The sequence below is a fragment of the Acomys russatus genome, chromosome 5, assembly GCF_903995435.1.
Source record: "Acomys russatus chromosome 5, mAcoRus1.1, whole genome shotgun sequence".
Taxonomy (NCBI): domain Eukaryota; kingdom Metazoa; phylum Chordata; class Mammalia; order Rodentia; family Muridae; genus Acomys; species Acomys russatus.
This window is the reverse complement of record NC_067141.1, coordinates 31,612,674-31,638,016: the sequence shown is the minus strand read 5'-3', so window position 1 is coordinate 31,638,016 and position 25,343 is coordinate 31,612,674. Positions and strand designations below refer to the sequence as shown.

The 25,343-nt window shown below is 42.8% G+C and overlaps 1 protein-coding gene and 1 non-coding gene across 8 annotated transcripts; both read right to left on the bottom strand.

The window, feature by feature from the left end:
• Positions 1-1,195: 1,195 nt before the first annotated feature.
• Cpsf7 (cleavage and polyadenylation specific factor 7) lies at positions 1,196-25,321 on the bottom strand. Of its 7 annotated transcripts, none has more exons than XM_051146129.1 (10): positions 25,239-25,321; positions 24,508-24,617; positions 19,041-19,259; positions 18,118-18,221; positions 17,572-17,744; positions 14,356-14,770; positions 13,039-13,157; positions 9,272-9,440; positions 8,371-8,538; positions 1,196-2,293 (listed from the first exon to the last, which is right to left on the bottom strand). In XM_051146129.1, exons 2-9 carry the CDS (start codon positions 24,559-24,561, stop codon positions 8,376-8,378), a joined length of 1,416 nt encoding a protein of 471 aa, XP_051002086.1. In that variant the 5' UTR covers positions 24,562-24,617; positions 25,239-25,321; the 3' UTR covers positions 1,196-2,293; positions 8,371-8,375. The 7 variants fall into 7 exon arrangements, with proteins under 7 accessions (XP_051002086.1, XP_051002087.1, XP_051002083.1 ...); XM_051146130.1 differs by lacking the exon at positions 25,239-25,321 and adding an exon at positions 24,972-25,114; XM_051146126.1 differs by lacking the exon at positions 25,239-25,321 and having other exon boundaries at positions 24,508-24,762.
• Positions 7,653-7,843, bottom strand: LOC127190179 (U2 spliceosomal RNA). Its single transcript, XR_007830694.1, has one exon. It is a non-coding gene; the product is annotated as a U2 spliceosomal RNA (small nuclear RNA).
• Positions 25,322-25,343: the final 22 nt, after the last annotated feature.

Sequence of the window (25,343 nt, the reverse complement as noted above, 5' to 3'; positions counted from 1 at the left end):
TGAGTGGTCAGGATGACACGGAAGCTCTCAGAGAAAGTATAAACCCGTGAGAGGCACAAGTAAAGGTTCACTTGGATTCCTAGGAGGCTCATGTCAGCTGCAGCTCTGGAGAAACTACGGCCAATCACCAAATTACAGTTAAGAACTGAGGTTTCCCTATATCACATAGCATCTACACCAGTCCACACCCATGTCCCAGAGACCTCAACAAATCTATTCAATGCAGAATCCGTAAACAGCTCACACCCCATTTATTATTTAAAAATATTTTGTTACAAAAGGAAAAAAATACAATGCAGTATAAAAGATTGACATCGTCATCAAGTTTATTACACAATTTTCAACCTATCAGAAAGACAAACAAATCACCGACAACAGGGGGACGGGGCCTTGACCTTTTGAGGTTTGAGATATTTTTTCTCCTTTTGCTATGAGGAATAAAACTAAAAATTATGTCACCAAGTAAAAAATAAAAGTGAAGAGAAAATAATTCTCTGGGTAAACAGATTTTCTGATATTCTATATATTGTTTTTCCTTAACTGTCACTTTACTTGGTTTTCCTACATTTAAAAAGACACCCCAAGCTGCTTTCAAGAATAAGTACATCATTTAACACTTGGCCAATTGGGCAGGGTGCCATGTTCTGAAGTAGAACTGGGATTGGCTTAGAGGACAGGAAAATAAGCTACAACTTGTAGCCTCTGTCCCAAGGGAATGTGCCTCTCCAACCTGGGGCACTCCCTCAGTGACTGAAGGGGTGTATCAGAAGTGTGCTGGGAAGAAGGATCCAATTCAGTCTCTCCCCTCTGAGTCTGAAGGGTCTCCAAATGACCGTCTTACACACCAAGTCTCATCTCACATGCCATGTCTTTTTTCACATTAGATGTCATAGGCCCTGCAGATGCATGCAGAAGAAACATCACCCTATGTTACTCCAGGGCTGTGACTGACTCCATCAGGAGCAACCTATCACATTTTGGATGCTGAAAAAAGCATTTCCATTTGCCTGTGTAGAAAATGGCCACCAATATGCTGGTCCTTAGAACTCTGAGCTGAGTTCACTTAAGTCATGCTCCATTTCTTCTCTGCTCTTTGTTAAAAAGGCTGGAAGCACCTCCAGGCAGAGTGGGGGGGGGGGGGTCAGGGGGTAGGGAGGGAGTATTAGAGTCAAAGGATAAAACAAAACAAAATAAAACAAACAAAAAAAAAAAACCACGACACATTCATGACTTTACCTGCCTACTAGTGATGAGTTACCCCATAGTAAGTCAAAGTATGTACCTAGGGGATGCAAGCCTATGCTTACATCAAACCTGAAAAAAAGCCCACGTGAGTGGGCCACATCCTGCTAAATTGCTTTCTTCCCAACACTTCTGGTGTTTTATTAACTACGGGTAGTCATTACTGGGGACCCATGACATCCCTAAGTCCCAAAGGCAATACCTTCCTCTAAAACAAGGAAGAAGCCTTCTTGGGGAAGGAGTCCATATTAAATGGAAAGCCTCAGGAAAAGGGACTACCTAAGAGCTGGTTATTGCAACAGACAACCAAGCCTGAAGCAGCAAATGGTGGTAACTGGCTGGACTAGGCTTCCAGCAGAAAGTAATTTCCTGGGTTCTGCTTTGGAGGAGCAAGTCCACTAAGGAGTCAGATAGCAAGGAGTCAAAAGGATTCAGCCCTCTAGGAGGCAAGGGAAATAAACTGTAAATATGTGAGAGGAGAAACCGAACAGCAGCTTGTCACAAGGTAGTTTCTGTGCTCATAGTCCCTCCTTAAAGGGCTGGGAAAGTAAAGGAGTTGAACAAAGTGGTATGTTAGCAGGGTTTGGACCCTCTTGGCCCCATCAATCTAGTATTGAGGGCAGAACCCTGGGCATTTTTGGCACACCCAGTCACTCTCCTAAGATCCCACACAGAGGATCCATTTCCTCTGGGAAGGAAGTTTTCTCTCAGTAACCTCACCACTGACTGCTCCTGGGGAATCAGAAACTCAGGTTTCCTTGGACGAAGCACCATTCTCTATGGAGACTATGGGCTGGATATGTTGCTGTCTTCCTGTCTGCCCTCATTCCCTACCCCATCAAGTCTTTAGGTTCTTCTCCCCTGGCAAACAGGAGGTGTGGGATTGGGAGGGCTGCCAAGCCATCGTCAATCCTGTAGGGCAGAGGGTATTGCCTGGAGGAAGTTAGGGTTTTGGAAGAGGGGAAAGGGGTGGAGCGGCCTCCGTCCTTTTGTCCTGATCAAGGTGAGGAGATGCAAGTCCATTAAAAACAATTTGCTTCCACCCAGACTCCTGCAATGAAAGCACCAGAAGAAAACACCAGTTAGAGGCCACTTTCTCATCAATAGGGGCTTATATGAGATTCACTGGCATTTCCTGAAATCAGAACCTAAGTCAAAACAAGCAAGCTTGGCAAAGTAGAATACAGTGGACTGTCTGGCATGGAGTAACGTAAGGGAGTGACTGGAGAAAGCACAGTGAGGAGAGATTAAGAAAAACCAAAATGGCGGCACCTTACTTTAATGCTAAGAGGAAAAGCCAGACAATGGAATGAGATCTCTGAAAGCAGTTTGAGAATACTTTAACTGGGAAGGATAGAAACTAACATTTCAAGAACTATTGCTGCAAGGAAACATGGCTTCTGAAAAATCTATTCTGGGCAAGGCATACCTTACTTTAAGGAGAAAGAAAGACAGGCAGGGGGAGAGGAGCAAACAATACAGAGCATCCTCCAAATAAACACACACACACACACACACACACACACACACACACACACACACACACACACCTAAAACCCCACAAACCAAATCACAACACACACACACACACACACACACAACCTAAAACCCCACAAACCAAATCACAACACAGACTCCAGTGCGCTTATGCATGTGCAAGCAGACACACAGCTAGGTAGTACTGAATACAATGCAAATGATTTTAAAACTTTTCGTAGTAAAGTTGTGGGCGAGGATCTAAAAGTACAAGAATACTAAATAGGAATCATTCAGCCAAGGCCAGAACCAAAAGCAGAGCATAAAAGAGTGAAATAGTAGTAGTCACCATCAAAACCACCTCACAGCCTTACCCAAATAGGAAGGGTCTGCTAGGCCACTTGCCACATTGCTAATCTTAAAGTCCCTAACACACCTGAAACATGCAGATGGTAGTATGGTCACTTGATGGCATAAAACAGAACCAACAATCAAAGGAAAGGGGAGAATTAAATTTAGGTGTATGTTTACTAAACCAAGCCTGGAACTGCAGCCATACATAAATGCTCACCCTTTATATAATGACCTTTGTAAAGAAGCTTAACTGTAAAAACATCCAGGAAGACAGACACACACACACACACACACAGCATGCTGCCTTATCCTAATTCTGGGTTGGCATTATACTCAGTGGGCTATTCAGCCTCAGAATGATCTTTATCTTGTTGGCTTCTCTACACATATGTGCAAGTATTTGTCCCAGTTTCTACAAAGAAAAAACCGAAGCTTAGTGCCTTCTTTGTTTTCTAACATTTGGGCTTATGAATATTGTTTTCTCCAGACAAGGTGCTGCTGTGTAGCTTAGGCTTGCTTTGAAATCATGATCCCCCTACCTTAGTCTTCCAGGCATGTACCAGCACAAATGGCTGAGCCTTTAATAAGTGGAATCAAACTTGAACAAAAAACTCAGTTTTCAATGGATCAGGAGAATATGGAGAAGTGAGAATGACTATTTCAAGTAAGAAACATCCACCTAGGAACAACCTCAAACTACAAAGCACACACATGTGTGCCCTGAAGAAATGGCATTTGTGAAGTGTCCTTACAGGATGAGATGTAGAGGATAACTGGTACAACAAGAGAACTGGTGTTGGAAGTAGGGTTTGAATGCAGGCAGAAGTCAAAGATCCATCCCTTTAGTTGGCCCATTACACTCAAGCCCTAGAGCTAAGGGCCTCCCCTGAAGAACAGAAGAGAATGCTGCTGTTCCACTGATGCCTCTGCACAAAACACACCTTTCTTCATCAGAGAACACTTGTTCACAGCATAGAAATACAATTGTTTTTTGTTCGTTTGTTTTTGGTTTTTTGAGACAGGATTTCTCTGTGTAGCGTTGGCTGTCCTGGAACTCACTCTATAGACCAGGTAGGCCTCCAACTCACAGAGATCAGCCCACCTCTGTCTCCCAAAGTTCTGGGATTAAAGGTGTGTGTATACATTTGAGGATTAAATTCTTTACAGAGACCTGTCCACTCCCCTAACATGAAACCTAAGCTACATTCTTTTGCTACTTTCTGCTATTTTGTTACTTTGTGGGTTCTTCTGTCTCTTAGTATCTTCTCTGGCTGAGCTCAGCTTCTCCTGGCTCAACTGTCACCAACTGTCTTGTCTTCTCACTCTGCTAGCCCAGCTCACTTCCAACTGTTTATTTTCACTCTGCTAATCTCTTCCCTTTGCTAGCCCTACCCACTCTCCTTTCTTCCGTCATCAACTGTCCTCTCTCACCCTACTTTTCTCTAGCTGGATCCTCCTCCTGTCTACTCTCCAATCCTATTCCCTCTCTCTTTCAGCCTCACTGGCTTTTTATATCCTCTCCTGTTCTCAGAAGCCCAAGAGGCAATTGACACCGAAGGGCACAGGGTCCTTAAAAGGGCCAGGCACACAAAATAAATCATACTACAATTCAGTAAATGAAGATGGAATTCAGACTACCATGAAACTTTAAGATGATTTTTTTTCTCTTATTTTAATTCTTTAAAGTGTCTGATTCACTTGTACATATATGTTAGGACTAGGAAAGAAGTGATGTGGAAAATTCCACCAAGAGTGAGTTTTCCTCATTTCATCACAGGCCTATACCAGTCATGTAATTTTTATTTTTACTTTTGTAACTACCTTTTCACTGTAAAAAGGTTGTTAAAGAAGCAAAGCCAGAAGGAATGGTGATGACATGCAGCTGTATATTCTAGTAAGTACACTTAATATGGCTCTGGGCACTACAACTGCTGCTTTGTATAGACCAATTGACAGCTCCTTTCCTGGTCACTCTTTTTTGTTTTTCAAGATAGGGTTTTTCTGTGTAGCCCTGGCTATCTTGGAACTTGCTCTGAAACAAGACTTGCCTCCAACTCAGAGATATGCCCGCCTCTGCCTCCTGAATGCTAGGATTAAAGGCATGCACCACCCCTGGCTCTTTCAGCTCACTCTTATCCCAATCAATTCCCAAAACCACATACTTACATCATATAAAGTGATGGTTTTTAGGCCTCCTATTACAAATCTGATCACAACACCCAGCACTGGCTGTTTTGGATCCTCCCCACCCCCAACAGCATTTCTCTGTGTAGCCTTGGCTGTCCTGGGACTCACCCTGTAGACCCGGCTGGCCTCGAACTCACAGATACATACCTGCCTCTGCCTCCTACGTGTTGGGATTAAAGGCGCGCACAACCACCACCTGTCCAGCTGTTTTGGGTTTTAAATAATGCTTAAGTTGTGCTAGTTCAAAAGAGAGAGGGTGATGCTGGTACTTACTGAAGTGGAAAGGGTAGACCAAGACACCTCATGCCCACCTTGTCCATCCCCACCAAGAAAGGTGGCCAAGGCCACTTATGGGCTCCATCTTCATTAACCTGAGTTTCCATAGGCTATGTATGTTAATGTGAACACCTTTTAAAACTCAATCTGTTGCAAAAATCTAGAAAGACAAATACAGAACCCATTCAGAGCTTAGCTGTTGGCTCTTTGGGGGGTTATTCTACATTTTAGGACTCTATGAAATAAGTAAAGAAAAGAGAAAGTCTCCGCCTGTTTGTTTACTAAAGAAAAAGAAAGAAGGCATGGAATTTGATAGGTTGGGAGGATCTGGGAGAAGACAGGTGTTGGGGGTTGGTCTGATGTATTTTGAGGGCAAATGAGATAGGCGTGGCCAAGGTCCCCAGGCTTGGGGAGACAGAGAATCTGGGGAAGAAGAGAGACTAGAGAGAAGAAGGTTGTGCCTTCATGGGTTAGATGGAGGAGAAGCACGTGGCTGGTGTGGATGGAGATTTGGCCCAGATGAAGAACTTTAACAAGTATATGAGATTATGGATGGGAGGTAGTTGATAGAAATTATTAGAAGCAGATGGCATGGGATTGGGGCAGGTGTGCCATACCTGCCCCACTATGGGAAGTAGTTTAGGGTATTGATATCTGCCTTGCCTCAGGTTAACTAAGGCTATTTTAAAATATAACGAGTGTCTGTGTCTTGATTGATTGTTAGAGGGTTAGAAAATACTGACGTAATAATAAAGGCCTGATAATAAACATTATTAGGTCAAACTGGTATTTTAACAACAGACAAGTAAGAGGAACTAATGATCAGAATATATTATGTGAAAAAAATATTGAAAAGACAAGATAAAATGAGAAGCATGAAGCTTATTTTTTTTTTTAAAGTGGGGGATAGGCCGGGTGTGGTGGCACAGGCCTTTAATCCCAGCACTTGGATGCAGAGGTAGGCGAATCACTGTGAGTTCAAGGTCAGCCTTGTCTACAAAGCAGTACAGGACAGCCAAGGCTACACAGAGAAACCCTGTCTCGAAAAACCAAAACAAACAAACAATAAATAAATAAATAAATAAATGGGGTGATAGAGAAAGGTGTAGATTGAAAACATTAGTAAGTTTTATCATTACATTTACTTTCTGTGCAAGATGTCAAAAACACCCTCAGCTACAAATCTGTTGGCATTAAGTGCCAGGCAGCTTTTAATACCAGCTTGAGAGACAGAGCAGGATTTTTCTGAGTTCCAAGCCAGCCTGGTCTACAAAATGAGCCTAGGACAGCCATGACCACATAAAAAAAGACCCAAAGAAGTTAATGCAGACAACACCAACAACAAAGCAGAGGGCAAAACAGGGAAATGCTTTCTTGTCTATTAGTAGTTTGTTCCTAGGTAGAATGCTGCAGAACTTTCAAAGAGTTTCAGAGTTTACCACGACCTATGCACAAGAGGTAAGGGTTCCCAGCCAAATCTACACAAATCCTCTCTCAAAACAAAACCAACCAAACAAAAAAACTAAAAACAAAATAAAACAACCCTACAGAACATGCTCACCAGCACTACTTCAGAACAATCAAGCAGACAACAGATCAGACAGATCCTCCTGGCCATATTCTGGTCTATTTTATACATCTCCACAGAAACAGAACCAACCAACACCCACTCCTTCATACACCACAAACAATCCTAGTTAGCAGCTTTCTTTCAGTTGAGATGCAAAATGGTGGGATAAAACTCAAGAGCTACAGGCTCATCCTCCAAGATGGAGATCTTTCTGTGAATGAAAATACAGAAAAGCAGAGATGAGAGACAAGAGGCCTAAATACTACTGATGTAGTCCCTGAGTCAGACAATCCTACCTACCTTTTCAATCACCTATAAAAACAAAACTTACTAAAACAAAAAATATCCTTTTATTATAATTATTCGTAGGGTCTCTGAAGCTATTAAAGAGTTTTCAGAATAGTTTTCTACTCTAACTTTTTTTTTTTTTTTTTTGAGACAGGGTTTCTCTGTGTAGCCTTGGCTGCCCTAGATACAGTTTCTTTTCTTAAATTTCTCCTGCTTGGTTACACTGCGAATTCTTATTTTAAACAGCATTATTCCCCCGAGGGGGTGTACCGTTCCAGGAGGTACTGCAATACCAGGTTGATGCGTGGAGTGGACGGAGCAAGCTCCTATTCCAACTCCTACTTCCAAAAATCCATTTAATATATTGTCCTCGGATAGACGACGTATCAGATATTAAACTGATAAGAACAGATACTACACTTGATCTTAGCCAAAAGGCCAAGAAGTGATTACTCTAACATTTTTAATGAATATAAATTCTTTTTTTTTTTTTTTTTGTATTTTCAAGACAGGGTTTCTCTGTGTTAGCCTTAGTTATCCTGGACTCGCTTTGTAACCAGGCTGGCCTTGAACTCACAGTGATCCACCTGCCTCTGCCTCTCAAGTGTTGGGATTATAGGCGTGGGCCACCATGCCCAGCTGAATAAAAATTCTTGAAGTTTTAATGTTGTATCATGAAAGTTAGCAATCTCTTCTGCCTTGGTCAGTTTTTCCTTTTACTTGGGAATTGGGATTAATGTGGTAATAATAGTAACAATGGTTTTCATTTATTAAGAACTTGAGGGAGGATGGAATATCTCTATTACAAATCTCTCTCTTTGTTTTGAGACAAGGTCTCACTTTGTAGTCCAGGCTGCCCTTTAACTCATGGCAATCCTCCCGCCTTGCTCTCTCTCCCAAGTACTGGGATTATAAGCATGAGCCACCATGCCCAGTTTACACAAAATCCACTGGCCAGGAACAGAGCTTCTTCCCACCTTTTTCAGTGGTGCCGGTCCCGCTCTCTATCCCGGTGTCTCTCATGTTCCCGGTTCCTCTCTTGGAAATAATCATCATGCCGATCTTCATTATGAAGCAAGTCTCGGTGCCGCCTGCTGCTCTCCCGGGACCGGCTGGGTGACCTCTCCCTGGACCGATGTCTTTTCCTGTCAGAAAGACCCTTCAGTCTTAGCTCAGAGGCCTAACACATTCTTTCACGTGGGGTTCTGTATCTCCCAGTGCTTGCCTAAAACATTCTTGGTTCTCTATCCTAGGGGTGCTGTCTGAGGATCTTAGCTCCTTGAAGCCTAATCTTTTTGGGATAAATGACTGACAGATTTGTCATCTGTCGAGACCTTACTAATGTATTGGATGGAGTATTTAGAATTTTTCAAGTATTATGATTTCATCTTTACAACAGGTCTATAGGTAAGCACTAGGGGTTTTCTTCAGAAGTTCTTGGAAAGGTACTAACTTCCATACCACAGATGGTCATATAGTTAGTTAGCAACAGAACTGAGATTCAAACCTAAGCCAATGACTAAAATCCCCTGTATCCAACTAGTCCTAGTCCCCCTTTTCCCTGAGCCCATGGTGCGGAAGACTGAACCTAGGGCCTCATGCATGCTAAGCAAAAAGCCTTATCACTGAGCTACCTCCCAGCTCTGATGCCTGTGTTCTTTAAGTCTTTTTCTCCTAAAAAGTGGCCACTGCTCCTACTGAACACAGGTTTCAGACATTAACAATACTTAATTAATGAAAACGTCTCATTAATTTCTCCGTAAAGATGTAAATGTGAGATCTCTCTTTAATCCAGACCGTTATCAGATACTCTTTTCCCAACTAAGCTTCAGGAGGGTACTGGTAAAGGCCAATTAGCCCCCAAAGCAATCAACTCACCTGGAAGAGCTTCCACTGGCACCCACACTGTATGACTTGGCCTCTATGCCATGAAGACAGTCCTTAAGAGAGGAAATGAGGACACGGCAACGCTCATCATTGGCGACTCGGGACTGTTTGATAACTGCAATGGCTGTGAGTAGTGTCTCAATGGCATCACTGTAATCCCCTGGTAAGGATGGAGGGAAAGGCCAAAGATGAACAGAGGCAGTAACCAAACTGGACCACAAAGAGAATGCAGGAGGACATAAATTTTAAGTGACTAGCTGTTCTAAAGAGCCATAGTAAGAGCCGGGAGTGGTGGCACATGCCTTTAATCCCTGCACTGAGGATTCAGAGGCTGGTGAGTCATTGTGAGTTCCAGGCCAGCCTGGTCTACAACATGAGTCCAGGACAGCCAAGGCTACACAAAGAAGCCCTGTCTTGGAAAAACAAACAAACAAAAACCCATAGTAAAACGGACAAGGCAGATATAGCAGGTATAAAAGTGAATGACAGGGCTGGAGAGCTGGCTCAGAGGTTAAGAGTACTGAGTTCAATTCCCAGCAACCACATGGTGGCTCACAACCATCTATAATGTGTTCTGATTTCCTCTTCTGGCCTGCAGGTACAAAGCACTGTATACATAATAAAAAATAAAATCTCTTTTAAAAAAAATTGGAAAAACAAAGTGAATGACAGCTACAGTCTAGTTTCGACTCTGACATAGGCTAGTGGCTCTATAATCAGGGCATCATTGTCCAAGGGCTATTTGATAATACTGATTAAAATAAACTGTCCTGGGGCTGAAGAGAAGGCTCAACTGTTAAAAATCACTTGTTGCTCTTGTAGAGAACCTGGGTTTGACTTCCACACCTACATGGCTCACCATCACTTGTACCTCCACTTTCAGGGAGTCCAACGGGCCTCCTGGCTCCTAAGAATGTATGTGGTGTGGCATATATGCATATACACATGCAAAACACATACACATAAAATAAGTCTAAAAAAAACTGTCCCTACATTTGAGCCAACAACTCTAAAAATTTTCTCTTCATAGAACTGTGAATATTTCACCAAGTTTTGTCTGGTTTGGTTTTTCAAGACATGGTTTTTCTGTGTAGCCTTGGCTGTCCTGGACTCAGTTTGTATACCAGGCCGGCCTCGAACTCAAAGCAATCTATCTGCCTCTGCTCCTGAGTGCTGGGTTTAACCATGTTTTAATAATATTTATTTGCTTTATCTTTGCTAGGGCCTGGCTAGGCTACATAAATTAAGGGACAATGGCTTTATGGATTACTACTTGTTAAACTCATGAGGTAAATCTGTAGGCAAACAAAGCTAGCTACTTAAAATGTATAACAGAGTGCCAGACACACACTAGGGCTCAACACATAATAGATACTAAGATGTATTAATGTGTCCAAACTATAGGAAGTAAAAAGATAAAAAACAAAACAAAAACTTTGCAGTGTGTGATAGTAAGGGTTGAAACCAGAGCTTTGAGTATACTAGGCAACGGCTCTATCACCAAGCTACATATACAGCTTTGTAGTTAATTTTTGTAAAACAACCAAAATTATACACCCACCAATCATAGAAGGTGGTCCTGACAGGATTTTCATATTTTAAAAAACACTGTAGTTGAGTCTACAGATTATTATTATTTCTTGTTTTTTTAAGACAGGGTCTCACTCTAGCTGTCTAGAGTTGAACTCAGAGACCCACCTGCCAAGTGCTGGGATTAAAGGTGTGTGACACTACCTCTGACTGGGTCTACACATTATTTTATTTTTATTTTCTTTTGTTCTTTCTCCCCCTCACCAATGCCCCCCCCCCCCAAGATAGGGTTTCTCTCTTTGTAGACCAGGCTGGCTTTCTACTCACAGAGATCCACTTGCCTCTGCCTCCTTTGTGCTGGCATTGAAGGTGTGCGCCTCCACGCCCAGCTTACACATTATTTTAAATTTATAATCAGACTTATATTTTCTTGTAACTCATACACCTCTATTATATGTATACATAATATACAAAGTCTATTATGTGTATATTTAATATACAGCTTTTGACAGGGTAACATACTAAGAAATTTGCTGTTAGGCAGTTTCATCATTGTTCAAATACCAGAGTGTACTTACATAAACTTATTTATGGTCTCACTAGAGACAGACACACACACACACACACACACACACACACACACAAGTTCTATGGGACCACTATGGTATATAAACTGCCTAGAATAATCATTATCTCTCTTACACACCTATACTTGTACATTTAAAACATCATGCTGGGGCTGGAGTGATGGCTCAGTGGTTAAGAGGATTGTCTGCTTTTCTAGAGGTCCTGAGTTCAATTCCCAGCAATCATATGGGGGCTCACTACCATCTATACCCTCTAATGCCCTCTTCTGGTGTGCAGGTGTACATGCAGATAGAGCACTCATAAATATAAACTATGTAAAATCTTAAAAAACAAAACAAAACAAAAAAGCTGTCTTCAATAATTAGACCTTTCATTACCCAAATGTAAACCTGACTCAATGAATCCACACAGTGGTCTGCTAAAAAGAAGAACTGGGTCGGTTTCTTTATGCAAAGCAGCAAAAACAGAACGGACAGAAACTATGAAAGACGATGGTACTGTGAAGGACCAGGAACTGGCACATCAGCTGCACACAGTCAGGGAAGTTCTGTCTGTTTCAGAGGCACAGTGAATAAATATTATAGTTTCTATTACTGGAGTAAGAAAAAGGAGGGAAATGAAGATTTACTGATCAGTCATCTCAGTGTAAACAGACCGGCATTGAAAAAAGAACTGACTATTTCCTCTAAACTCCTCTGTATACTGTGTAACAATGAGTATGCATTATTTTTTATTTTAAGAAGTCAAGGTACATTTTTCTGGTGAGGGAAGAACTGACAAGAACACATATGCCAGGCCACTGCTCTGCCCACTGAGTTACATCCATAAACTTTGCATTCTATGTCCTCTTCTTGTATGTCCAGGGCTTTCAGAATCCTAGCTGCTGATTCGGCAGCTAACACTGAGAGCAGGGCAAATTAGCTGAAAGGGTGCAGTACACCTTAGGATAACAACAGACTTGCCTTTCTAGGCAGGACAGGCTACTCACAGTGACCAGCTCTGCCCAGAGTTTTTAGTATAACAGAGCACTACCTGGTTGAGCATCACTTCCAAAACCCAAGGGCTTTTAATTGTACTAGGTGTTATAGCTACTGCATAGACATACGGTCTAAAAACCACTTCTGAGATGAAGATCCCTCCGAGACAGCAATTACATTCTACAATAAATATAAGGAAACGGTTGATTACTCATAGTCTAGGCACTGAGTTGGTTTGTTTCTAGAGAGAGCAGGTCTAGATTATGACTGGAGCTTCCCCATAGTCTAGGCACTGAGTTGGTTTCTAGAAAGAGCAGGTCTAGATTATGACTGGAGCTTCCCCAAAGACAAGAAAATAAAGTGCATTATGCTCTTGAAGTACACATCTTCTGACATCTAACTCCAACTCAACTTTACAAAATTTTCCAGATGGAAATGACAAAGGGAATTTTTTTATTTTTTATTTTTTGGTTTTTCGAGACAGGGTTTCTCTGTGTAGCCCTGGCTGACCTGGACTCACTTTGTAGACCAGGCTGGCCTTGAACTCACAGCGATCCATCTTCCTCTGCCTCCTGAGTGCTGGGATTAAAGGCCTGTGCCACCATGCCCAGCTTGACAAAGGGAAAATTTTGAAGCAAAGGCAGTAAAGTAAGAATTAATTACCTGCACTAGCTCCAGCCACTGCTTTGGAAATAGCACTGCTGGAAATTGCTCTGTTTCGCTTCATTATCTCTTCAAATTCAGCTTCACTCACCGTAGAAAGCGGAGCGCCTGAATCTCTGCTGTAGAGAGATAATAAATAACATGCCTAACTGTCGACAATCTTTATTATTTTCACCGCATTCTATAGTACCATTACTCAATTCTTCTCTGGGCTATGTCTTAAGTGTTTTACATGTTTGTTTTTTTCCTTTAAGGACAGGATTTATATCATATACATTTATAATTTTGGCTTGATGAAACAGTACTAATCATTGTAGCATTTGCAACAGCCATTTATGGCACTGAGTTTAAACAAGCTGCTTAAAGGGAGCTATGAAAGGTATGACTTGGGTCAAGTACTTAAGATGAAAACAGAACATAATAAAAAGCACTGATGGAATTAGGGGAAATAACTTAGCTGGTAAAATGCTTGCCTCAAAAGAATGAGGACCTGTATTCAAATGTCCAACCAGAGCCCATGTGAAAATACCAGCCATGGGAGAGCATGCTTAAAAATCCCAGGGCTGGGAAAGTGGCAACAGGTGGATTCCTGAGGCTCACTGGCTACCCAGTTTAATATACTTGGTGAGCTCCAAGCAATGAAAGACTGTCTCAGTCAAGCAAGGTAGACAACATGCTTGAGGATAACACCAAAGGTTGTCTTTTGGTTTCCAAGTGCACACAAGCACAGATGCAGCTGTAGATGCAGGCATGCAAAACAAACCTGACAGATACTAATCTGTGTCCCAGGACTTCGGTACTCATTCATGGAAAAACAAATGTCTAAAACACACTGTTTTTTGTTGTTTTTTCTTTCTTTCTTTTAAATACTTTTTCCTCCCTGCATGTATGTCTTCATGAAGGTGACAGGGCTCCTGGAACCGGAGTTATAGACAGTTGTGAACTGCCAACTGGGCGCTGGAAATTGAACTAGGGCCCTCTGGAAGAACAGCCAGTGCTCTTAACCACTGAACCATCTCTCTAATCCCTTTGTTTTTTGTTGTTGTTGTTGTTGTTGTTGTTGTTGTTTTGTTTTGTTTTTTCAGATAGGGTTTTTCTGTGTAGTCTGGGCTGTCCTGGAACTCACTCTGTAAGGACAGGCTCTCCTTAAACTCAGTGATCCACCTGCCTCTGCCTCCTGAGTGCACCATCTCACCCGGTTAGCACATAAAGCCAGCACTCAGGAGGCCTAGGCAGGTGGATTGCTTTGAATTTGAAGCCAACCTGGTCTACATAGTGAAAACTTGTCTCAAATCTTCAGGGAAATACAGTTTTTACCTGCCATGGTGGTTATAGGGTGTAGAGGCCTTCATGTAAGTATCAGGTGGAGGCCCCACTGCAGCATTTGGTGGGGGGAAGAAGGCTGGATTGAGGTGAAGGGCTGGTGGGATGGCCCCAGGGGGAGGTACAGCCAGATGAGGAGGTAATCGAGGAGGGGGAGGCATGAGATGCTGGTAGTGTATACCAGGAGGAGGAGGAGGGACACCAAAGCTTGATGAGAGGGGTGGTGGGGGTGGAATTGGGGGGGGGGGTAGACCCATCAGGGGAAGGGCTGAAGGAGGACGGTTAAAGTAGGGCAACACGCTTGGGGGCTTATCCACACGAGCAGATGAAGGTACAAGGTTCTCAGAGGGGGTTGCCCGTCCATCGGCAGAATCGCTAGAATCTCGGGAGTGGGCCCGTGGAGGTATTCCTACAAAGCAAAAGAAAGACAATGCTACTGCCCAGGCAGGCTTTGGAAGTAACAATAGGACCAGCTCATCACTAGGCATGTCACCTGGCACCACACTAAAGACAAGTGAAGCAGCTGAGGGAGAAGAAACAAACCTTTTGGTACTTTCCCACTGACCTCAAAAGAAAAATCAGAAGCATCTTGGTTATGACAAACTCAAGCACTCAGGAGGCAGAGGCAGGCTGTCAGTTTGAGGCCAGCCTGGTCTACAAAATGAGTCTAGGACAGCCAAGGCTACACAGAGAAACCCTGTCTCGAAAAACCAAAAAACAAAATAAAACAAAAAACAAAGACAAACTCAAAAAGCAGCGTAACTCTTAAATCTTATATGCCAAAGGATGCGCCCATCTAAGATCTTCAGAGTCTTAGAACACATTTAACCCTTAAACCTGTTTCCTATTCTCAATACACATGCTCCAAACAACCCATGAGCAAATGATAATGTTTAAGTATGCTCACTGATGTTCTTCTGGGATTCTACCTGCCCTGAAATCCTACATCCCCCGAAGTTCAGAGACCCTTAAGACTACTAGCTGACCTTTTTTCTTGTGCCGTACTCTAGAAACATTTGCCACAGAACTCTGGTCAGAAACTTGGAGAATGGGAAAGCTCTATCTACATAATTTCATTGAAAGAGCTAGCTGAGCCTGGTTAAAGTAAACCCCAACAGAACACAACAGAACAGATAGTATGGCCTTGAGATTCTTACAGATAGAAAGATGCTTAGCAAACACAAAAACCATTTCTGAAACTAAAACTTTTAGTGAGGGCCAATGCCCAAGGCAAGCCTATGCTGAGATCAACTATACCTTGACTACTTCACTATGATATACTGCCAGCCTGACACAGGCCCTGTTCTTTTCTTTCTTTTCTTCTTTTTAGACAAGGTTTCTCTGTGTAGCCTTGGCTGTCCTGGACTTGATTTGTAGACTAGGCTGGCCTCGAACTCAGCAATCTGCCTGCCTCTGCCTACCAGAGTGCTGGGATTAAAGACATGCGCCACCACACCCAGCTCAGTCCTGTTCTTTATGCTTCAAACACATGGTAACCTGTTCCTTTCTCAAGCTGTTATAAATTGAAGAGGTTTTAAAGTAAGTACAATCCTCTCTAACAGTTAACCACTTTCTCACGTACCGTTCCAATATTGATTTGTATATTTGGTTACAAGTCCTCAGAGAAGCAGCCATTTTAAAACAGAGGAATCTACCAGCTCTATTCTTTTCAGGGGAAAAAAAAAAAAAAAAAAAAGTAACACACATAAGGAAAAAGCTGAGAAGAGGTAGAATACTACTTTCAACATAGCTGTTAAAGATTTATCTTGGGGAAACCAGGGTAGGGCTGAATTATACAAAGACACTGAAACAGAAGGGCTTGAAAATGTGGGTTGTCAAGGAAGCTAAGTGTGTGCCTTTAACCAAGGCAATTAGAACTAACACCTCATCCACCTAGGCTGTTAATATAAAAGACAATTGTTGCTATTAAAGAGGCTCTATTTCCACATGAAGGACATAACCCCTTAATACAAGGAACTACTGTTTTAGAGCTAGGTAGAAGCAGTGACAGCAGGTATGTAATAAAATGCGTTTAGCAGTGAAAGAAAAGGAGGCTGAACTGTTTCAGGCAGGGCCTTGCGGGTAACTGCACCTTAAAAAGTCAGGATAAGCCTGGATTGTTCCTCAGGTTTAGATATCTGATTTTAATAATTCACCAGGGAGTAATCAGACCCTAGGAGACTGAATTATGCCATTCAAACTTACAAGAAACTGATATACAAGCCAAAATCGTAATTTATTAGTTGGTAATGACAAATATTTACTGCCAAGCTGACTGGAATACCTGTTGGCTAGTCAGTGCATCCTCTTTCTAGGAGGAAAGCCTCATTAAGAAACTAAGGTATGAGCCAGGAGTGGTGGCACATGCCTTTAATCCCTGCACTCAGGAGACAGAGACAGGCGGATTTCTTTGAGTTGGAGGCCAACCTGGTCTACAGAGTGAGGCCAGGACAGCCAGAACTACAAGAGAAACCCTGTCCTCGAAAAACTGAAAACTGAAACAAAGAAACTAAGGTATTATAAGAAGGTGGTTTAGTGAACGGAGTCAGATTAAAGGGGATAAGATGAACTTAAGGGATCAAGCTAACAGAATGATGCATTAAAAAACAACAAACAAACAAACAAAAACTAATGTGATATACTTGCCAAAGCAACTAAGTATTCAGTAACTGTAAGTATTCCCTTTCTCTAGGACAACAGTGGAGAAACACTGCCTAACTTTTACTACCTAACACTTCTTGTTGATTTTCACAGAGCACACCAAATATATACTCACAATAGGATCACTGCCACCTTTGTATATCTTAATTACACTTTAGAGTGTCTGCTTTTTGAAAACTCAAGAGAACCCCACATCTTACTTAAAAAGCAAGCCCATTCATGGTATGCCCATTTATGGAAGACTAAGAATTGACAGTTGATAGGCACTTTAATCATTTTTCAGTTCAGATGGGAAGGAGACCCCGGAAATAAACTGACTTTTTCAAAAGGCCAAAAGGAAAAGAGTCAAAAGGCAAACCCACTAACAACCTGAACCTGACTCCTATCACTGTGCTGTTTATACAAATCTCACTCTTAGGCCTACCCACTAATTGTGCCACCAAGCCATAACCAACAACCCTTCCCCCAAATCTTCCATATCCCATGCTGAGCCCACACTAGACCAACAAGCCCACACCTCCCCCCATCATACAGATGGTCTCCACGTACCCCCTCTTGGGACTCGGACGCACTCACGTTTCCGAGCCTGAGCCTCAAACTGTGATAAGTTCTGCCGGGTAGCCGGCCTCACATCCACTTTTTCTCCATTAAGAACTTTTCCTGGCAAGAGTTCCAGCAATTTGTGGACAGAATTTTCAGAGGCTACCACCACCTCAGCATACCTTGAAGAACAAAGTAAAATGGAGTAAAATATTTAAAACACTGGACAAAGGGAAAGGCATCTTGCTAAACTATTTAAACACATATACTTGTGTGCATGCACACACACACAAAACCTACCAGGAACAAGAAGGTGCACCCCATACATTTCCTGTTTTCTCTTACTTTTAGGAATTTAAAATTAAAAAATTTCCCCTTCAATAGATGGATGTTCAATTTCATTCCAGCTAGGTCCCTAATCTATAGCCGTTTGTCAAAAACAAGGTAGTAAGCTAGGCTGGGATAGAAGGGAGTTAGAATCCAAGTTCAAATATATCACAGACCTGTTACCCTAATAGTTACAAACTAAAGGGGCTCCCCAAATCCAGACCTCACCCTTTAGACTGGCCATTTGCACGGTTCTCTGCAAATTTCAACTCCACCACATCATAGACTCCTATAGAGCGAATAACCTGGATCAGCTGCTGGTCTGTGGTCCACTGGGGTCGGCAAGATGGAAAAGGGAGAAATGTCAAGAGCTACATGCCTGATACCCACCCACCCAGATATCCCAAGTCCTATTCCCAAATCTAGGACTCCAGCCACAACCATGACCGCCCACAGGACACCTCAAAGCCCAGCAATTATTTCAATCAGTGCAGGCCTTTCCTATTGTCCTAAACTCTAAACCCATCTAATCCCACAACCCCTATGTTTGGGGATTAAGACTAAAATTTATTTTAATTTTGACTGACATGTGGGCTGGCCGATCATCATTTCAAATAGACTGCTAGCAACTTTAATTACATATCTGACAGGCTAGAGTTGGCCATGCCAGGAACATCCCCATCAGTATATACATTTCTTGATTTGGTATCCCCCACCGCCAGCCCAAGAACATGTCACACAGTAACTTTTATAGAACAGTCAGCACATATCCCAAGTACCCTAGAGCTAGCAAGGTCTTTGATCCCCATCACCCACCATTATCACAGGACCATCTAATGACCACCAAGAGTTCAAGGTGTTCACTCTGAAATCTCGTCCCATAGATGACCCTGCTAGACATAATGCCCCAGGGTCAGGGGCAGTAATAAGATGGCAGAAAAGGCAACTACCCACTTAATCAATGCTTTCTTCGGCACCAGTACGTCCTCAGGATAGTTCTCTTTCAGAGATCAATCCAACCTGATCCCAGGAAAAAGAAATCCAACCCCATCAGAGCACAAAACAGTGCAACAGTGGTTTCTGAAAATGCCATCACCTCCCAGTGCTCTCCCTCCAGCCCACCCATAAGACTTTTGGTTATCCTTGCTTACCCAGGAGAAGCTGCCTACATAGACAGCTGCTCGTCTACTCCGCAGGCCACTGTATGTATATAGGATTGCAGGGGTCTTGTTGTTTGGTTTGGGAGCTGGCTCCTGGCGAACAGGAGGGGGTGGTTCAGTGCTACTGCTTCTGTCATCTGAGGGCTGTGAGGCAGCAGTCAACACATCATCATATAGGTCAATCTGATCTGTATTGTTGAACTCCGAGTCCTAAAAGATGAGGGACTGACAATAGAATCTTCCAACTTTTCAGTTTGTTTCTTCTGCTTTATTCTAGTTGATTTAGAACCTATAGTTAAATGATTTGTAAAGCAATGCACAAGACCTCCCCATTCCACTCTAGGAAAAAGTAAGAAAGACTTCCTGATTTGAAACTCTTAGTATTACTTATGAGATTTTCAAGACTTTATTCATAGTGTGCAAGTTTCTGATTTGTAGCATGCAAGTTTCTGACTTTAGCCTTCTGTGAGGATCAAAGGCAAATGATAAATAAGCAAAGAAGTCAATAATGAATAGAGCGATACATGTGCTACTGTCATCAACGGTGTCAGATTAAAGACCACATCTAAGATACAGTAGTAAAAATATATTTTCAATATTAGGTTATGAACTATTATTTTATTTAATAAGAATACATTTTGAGTTTTTTTGTTTTTTAAGACAAGGTTTCTGGACTCACTATGTAGACCAGGCTGGCCTCGAACTCACAGAGATTTGCCTGCCTCTGCCTCCCAAGTGCTAGGATTAAAGGTGTGTGCCACCACTGCCTAGCTAAGAGTACATTTTATAGAAATATAAAGTAGAGAGAAAGAATGTTAAAGCCAGCTGGGCATAGTGGCACATGCCTGTAAACTTGGGGAGGCAGTCAGGCAGATCTCTGTGAGTTCAAGGCCAGCCTGGTCTACAAAGCAAATCCAGAACAGCCAAGCTACACAGAGAAATCCTGTCTAAAAAAAAACCAAGTGGGGGTAGGGGAATGGGACATGGTGGGGTAGGGGTGGATGAAAGAATGTTAAAGCCAGTAGGCAACAAAATTAAAACAAAACAAAATGAAACAAAAATTCGGAGTTACCTTTTGGTTTATACAAATGACCCAGGGACACTTTCAAGCTAACAGAATACACTCTGAGCTTTCTAACAGCCATCTAAGAAATATAATTAGAAAGGAGTAGAGGACTGGGGATGCAGCTCAATTGTAGTAGAGTACTTTGCCTCACACACATGGGTTCAAGCCCTAGTACTTATGTGTCATGTGTCAGTGATTTATCCTTGTAGTTTGAGATACAAAAAGGACTTAAAACTGGGGAAAGTGGCACATGTGCATGTAATCCCAGCATTTGGGAGGTAGAAGCAGGAGATCAGCAGCTCACAGCCAACTTTGAACTGAGTTTGAGACCAGCATAGATTGCACCAGACCATCTTAAGTACTTGCTATCAACCCTGATGACCCTAGTTCAATTACCACACGGTCAGAGACAAGTTTTGCCCTCTGATCTCACGAGTGCCATATATAAAACAAATGTAAAAATAAATCACCAAAAATCACAAACAAACAAAATCCTCCCTTCCCAAAAATGGACTTGATGACTCCATCCCATTAAGCCACTACACTTAGCTCTCCATATCTATCAGCTTCCTGTCCAGAGACTTAACCAGCTAACATCCTTTACCAAAAAAATTTTTAAATGGGTCAGGAGAGAGAGCTCAGTGGGTAAAAACACTCTTCCTGAGGACTTTTGATTCCCAGCACCCACTGGTAGCTCACAACTGTCTGTAACTTCAGTCCCAGGGGATCTGATCCCCTCCTCTAGCCTCTAAAGGCAATGCATATGCACATGGTGTATAGACAAACATGCAGGCAAAACACCTATACACATAAAAAACAAAAAACACCAAACCAAAAATCCAGGGGTAGAGCTTTTGTCTAGCAAAAGGCAAGCCTTGGACACAACCCCTAACAAAGCTGAAATAATCATTATCACCATCTAGAGATGTTTTTACAGTGTGTGAAAGGAAAGCATGAAGATTTTTATTAAAAAACCAAAACCAAACCAAACCAAAGCAAAACAACAACAACAACAACAACAACAAAAAAAAAACAAAAAGAAAGAAAAATATTTTTATGCAACTACCTCCTCCAAGGGGTACTGCCTAGAATTTGAACATGTTAGGCAAGGGGTCCACCACTGAGCTATAGCTTTGTTTTGTTTTTGAAATAGGGTCTGACTGAGTTACCAAGTTATCAAGACTTGTGATCCCTTTAGTCTCAGCCTTATTAGTGGCTTGGGTTACACATCTATATCATCAGGCCCATAACATATAGATTTAAGCACCTGAAGATTTTGAGACCAATCCCCTAAATATATTAAGGACAACTAGACTTTATACCTCCCACCAAAGCTTTTTAAAGAGAAAAAGATTTCCAAATGAAAGTTAAAGGCAATAAAGAAATAGTGTGTTATACAGTCAAAGCTGGTAAACTAGGGTTCCTTTTATGTAGTGTTTGGGATTCCAAGATGTATTTAAGAGTTATAAGACAAAAGTCACCAAAAACTGGCTAGTTAAAAAAAAAAAAGTCAGTGAACCTATTTGAACATTTAAACTTGAAGAGCAAACACATCAGTGGGAACCTTTTCATACTGTTAGCTGAAAGGTAATCAATGGGTTCTTTCAAAATCCCTAAAATAACAAATCCTGAAGAACCTTGTTTGTGTAGATTACCACTACAGAAAGAAAATCTAATTAATTTTAATGTTCCAAGTTTCAATGGTCTCCCTAAGCCACAGAACCACAGTTAAAAATGCTAACAGCAGCCGGATATGGGGGCACATGCCTTCAATCCCAGGCGGATCTCTGAGTTCAGGACTAGCTTGTTCTACAGCAAGTTCTAAGACAGCCAGGGCTATAAAAAGAAAGAAACCCTGTCTTAAGAAACAAAAATCACCTATCCCACAAAGCAAAACCAAACACAGACCCATATTTTATAGGTGGCAATACTACATTTTTTATTGTGAGAAGCTTAAATTGGAAATATTCATTCAACACTAAATTATCTCAGCAAGAATTTTGTGTTCAAGGACATAGATGACGACAAAAAAAAAAAAAAAAAAAAAAAAAAAAAAAAAAAGCTTTGTTTATGCCATGAAACTTCCTATTAGGAGTTTGATTTTGCCTTCCAATATGTTGCTCAGTGTTCCTACCTCTGGTCTCTTCTTGGTATCTGACCCAATGAAGTAACTAACTTGGATATATCTCAGTAAAACCATCTTGATTGCTGGTTACTTTTTCTTTGATTTTTTTTTTAGAAGACCAATCAGTTCTGGGCCTCACACTCATGTCTCCCCAGTTCTCAATACCATCTTCCTGATCAGTAACCCATTATTCTGCATTGTTACTGTCCATTGCCTGTTGTTGTTGGTGTGTGGGGGGCGGATTCTGACAGTTGACACTGTAGACAAGCTGACTTCCAATTTGTAGCAATCCTGCCCCAGTCTCCAGAGCACTGAGATCATGAATGTGCATCACCACAGCCAGCTAATATCACTTTACTGTTAGGAATGGCACCTATTTTTCCAGCACAGGGATTCACACTCCTGAAACACCTCACTAGCTCTGCCAGTCCTCAGTAAACAGAAGTAGTTCAAATCCTTCCTGATGTGAAACCTGTCTCAGCACGAGGAGGAACAAACAGGAAACTCTGCAGAGCGGCAGTTCTCAGTCATCTTTGTAGTTTGTCCCTGTCCAACAGAGCAGTCCCAGGACTCCCCATTTAACAGCAATTAAGTAACTCTGCAGAAGGTTTTTACCACACATGCTGCCAGAGATCAGAGGCAGATACCACAGTGTTCCGTGTAGTAAGTGTGCTTATTTTCCTTGGGGAGCAAAGTGTTCTTGAGGGAGTTGTATGCAGGGCTAGTTGGGGCAAATTAGTAACTGTCCTAAAGACCCTCAAAAACCCAACTTACGCTTATTGCCTTAAATCTAAGTCAACTTTGAACAATTCTACCCAGACTTTTTAACCACTTAGCAGTTTCCAGATTACCTTAAAACCAGCTTTGCCAAAAATTAACTTATGGGGGTGGGGTACCCTTTCTCTACTTTCAAAACGTAAGATATTTACACTTGTTTCAATTTTCCCACATTAATTCTAGCTTTAAACCAGTTAAGCCATCCCCCATCCCACTTTTACAAAGCTAATTAATGAACAAATTGCTGAGGCTAATGTCAACCTTACAAAGCAGTGAGGGTAAGTCTGGTCTATGACCTCTAAGTTATTGCTTAACCATTTATTAATTTCTTTTTTGATCAAATATGGCTCATGGTCAAAGTGAGTCAGCTGCAGTAGAGGTCAACAACACTGATGGCCTCCTCTGGAGCCTGCACTCATGCGCATATCACTACACACAAGCACAACATTAAAAAAAAAACAAAAACAAAACAGGACATATGAGCCTCTTTTGTTGCCTCTTATCAGTCAGGGTCCAACCTAGACACCCTGCTTCTCTAGCCCACTCCTCTGAGGTCTTTATGTGTACCCAATACACCAATGACAAGAACCAGCTAGCTTAAGGATTAACAGTGCTGAAAAGAATGATAAGAGAAAAGTTTTAAATAGAAACGCTCCATTGAGTTTTGACCTCAAGAACAAAGAACTAAACCTCATCGATTACTATTTTAAGGAACATTTGTATAAATTCCCTGGTATTGTAATAAAAATGTAATAACACAAATTCAAACTGGGATGACAAGTCTTTGACTTGCCTTTAAAATAATTTACTCGATGGTTTTTAATCTTCCTTCCACCCATACCAAAATGCCTATAGACTTGACAGTCAAACTATTTGAAAAGATGAAACACCCAGAGAAGAGCTTAGTATACTGTATCTTTCAAAGTTATTTCTTGTACTGTTTGCACCATAGGGGGGAGTCTGGAGCTGCAAGCTGAGAGAATTGCAAAGTAACAAGTAGCAAATTAGCCTCACAATACTGCAACAAATGTAATTTTGAAGCCGGGCATGGTGGCGCACAGCTTTAATCCCAGCACTCGGGAGGCAGAGGCAGGCGGATCTTGTAAATTCGAGGCTATCCAGGCGTACAGAGCAAGTCCAGGACAGCCAAGGCTTCACAGAGAAACCCTGTCTCATGGGGGGGGGGGGGGGAAGGGAAGTAACTCTGATTTTTAATTATGGTTAGTCATTCAACTTTGGTATGACTCGGGGAAACAAATTCCACAGGTCGATTCACCATTCTATTACACTTGGTTTTTATTTGCTCTTAAATGTTTTACAATTAAGCCTGAAGGTTCAAATTAACAGAAGGAGGAATGGTCAGTCGTCTTCAAAACCTCCGCTAGGGGGAAAATGCTCCGATACTAAGGGGAATTATTTTGAACTGAGAAAGAAACCATTACCAGTAGACTGATGGAGGAAAACCCCAAGCTGCTGCTGATTCCTCTCACCTGGTTGAACTCTTCATCAGCGTATATATCAATCAAGTCCACTCCTTCTGACATGGCTCCGGAAATACGCTCTCGAGTCCGGAGATACGGACAAAGTAAGAAAGATGCCACTACGGTATTCAGAAAAGGGTAAAACATTTTAAGGCACGAGGGTCCCAGGATGGGAGGAGGGCAAGGGTTAGCCAACCTCTGGTCTCCAGAGAGGAAGCATCCCAGCAGCCCGGCATCACCTGCTCCGCCCCGCCCCGCCCCCAGCCTCGCGCCGCCCCCAGCTCTCCCAGGCCGCCCGAGCTCGCGGGGCTCGCTGCCCATCACCCTCGGGCCCGACCCGAGCTGCGTCGAGTGGGCGCCCGAAGCTGCCCGCGGCGCCCCCGCCAAGTCCAGGCCTCGACTCTTGGGAGGGCCCCGGGGCAGCGCCGAGAAGAACCGCCGCGGCGAAGGCCGCAAGTTCAGCTTCGCCGCACCTGTTAGGCCCAGGGGGCGGCCCAAGCCGGAGTCCCTCGCGGGCCCGGAAGCTACGGCCGCCTCCACTCCAACCGGGCTCGGTCCTCGCCCTCCGCTAGGCCTGTCCTGCTCCCTCCCACAGTTCCAGGACCTCAGCCCCTCCCTCAGAGGCCCGCGCTTCCCTCCACCCGCCGCCGCCGCCACCTCAACCGACCCCCTCCCCGCCGCGGCGCCAGCCCCGGCCCTCCTTCCGGCCCCGCCGGCCCCCGGCCGCGCGCCCCCGTTACCGGGAATATGGCGGCGGCCGCGGAGAGTCCCGACTAGGCCCGAAGCGCGCGAACCGCTCTCCGCCCCAGGTCCCGCCTCCCCCCCCCCCCGGCCGGTGGCGTCGT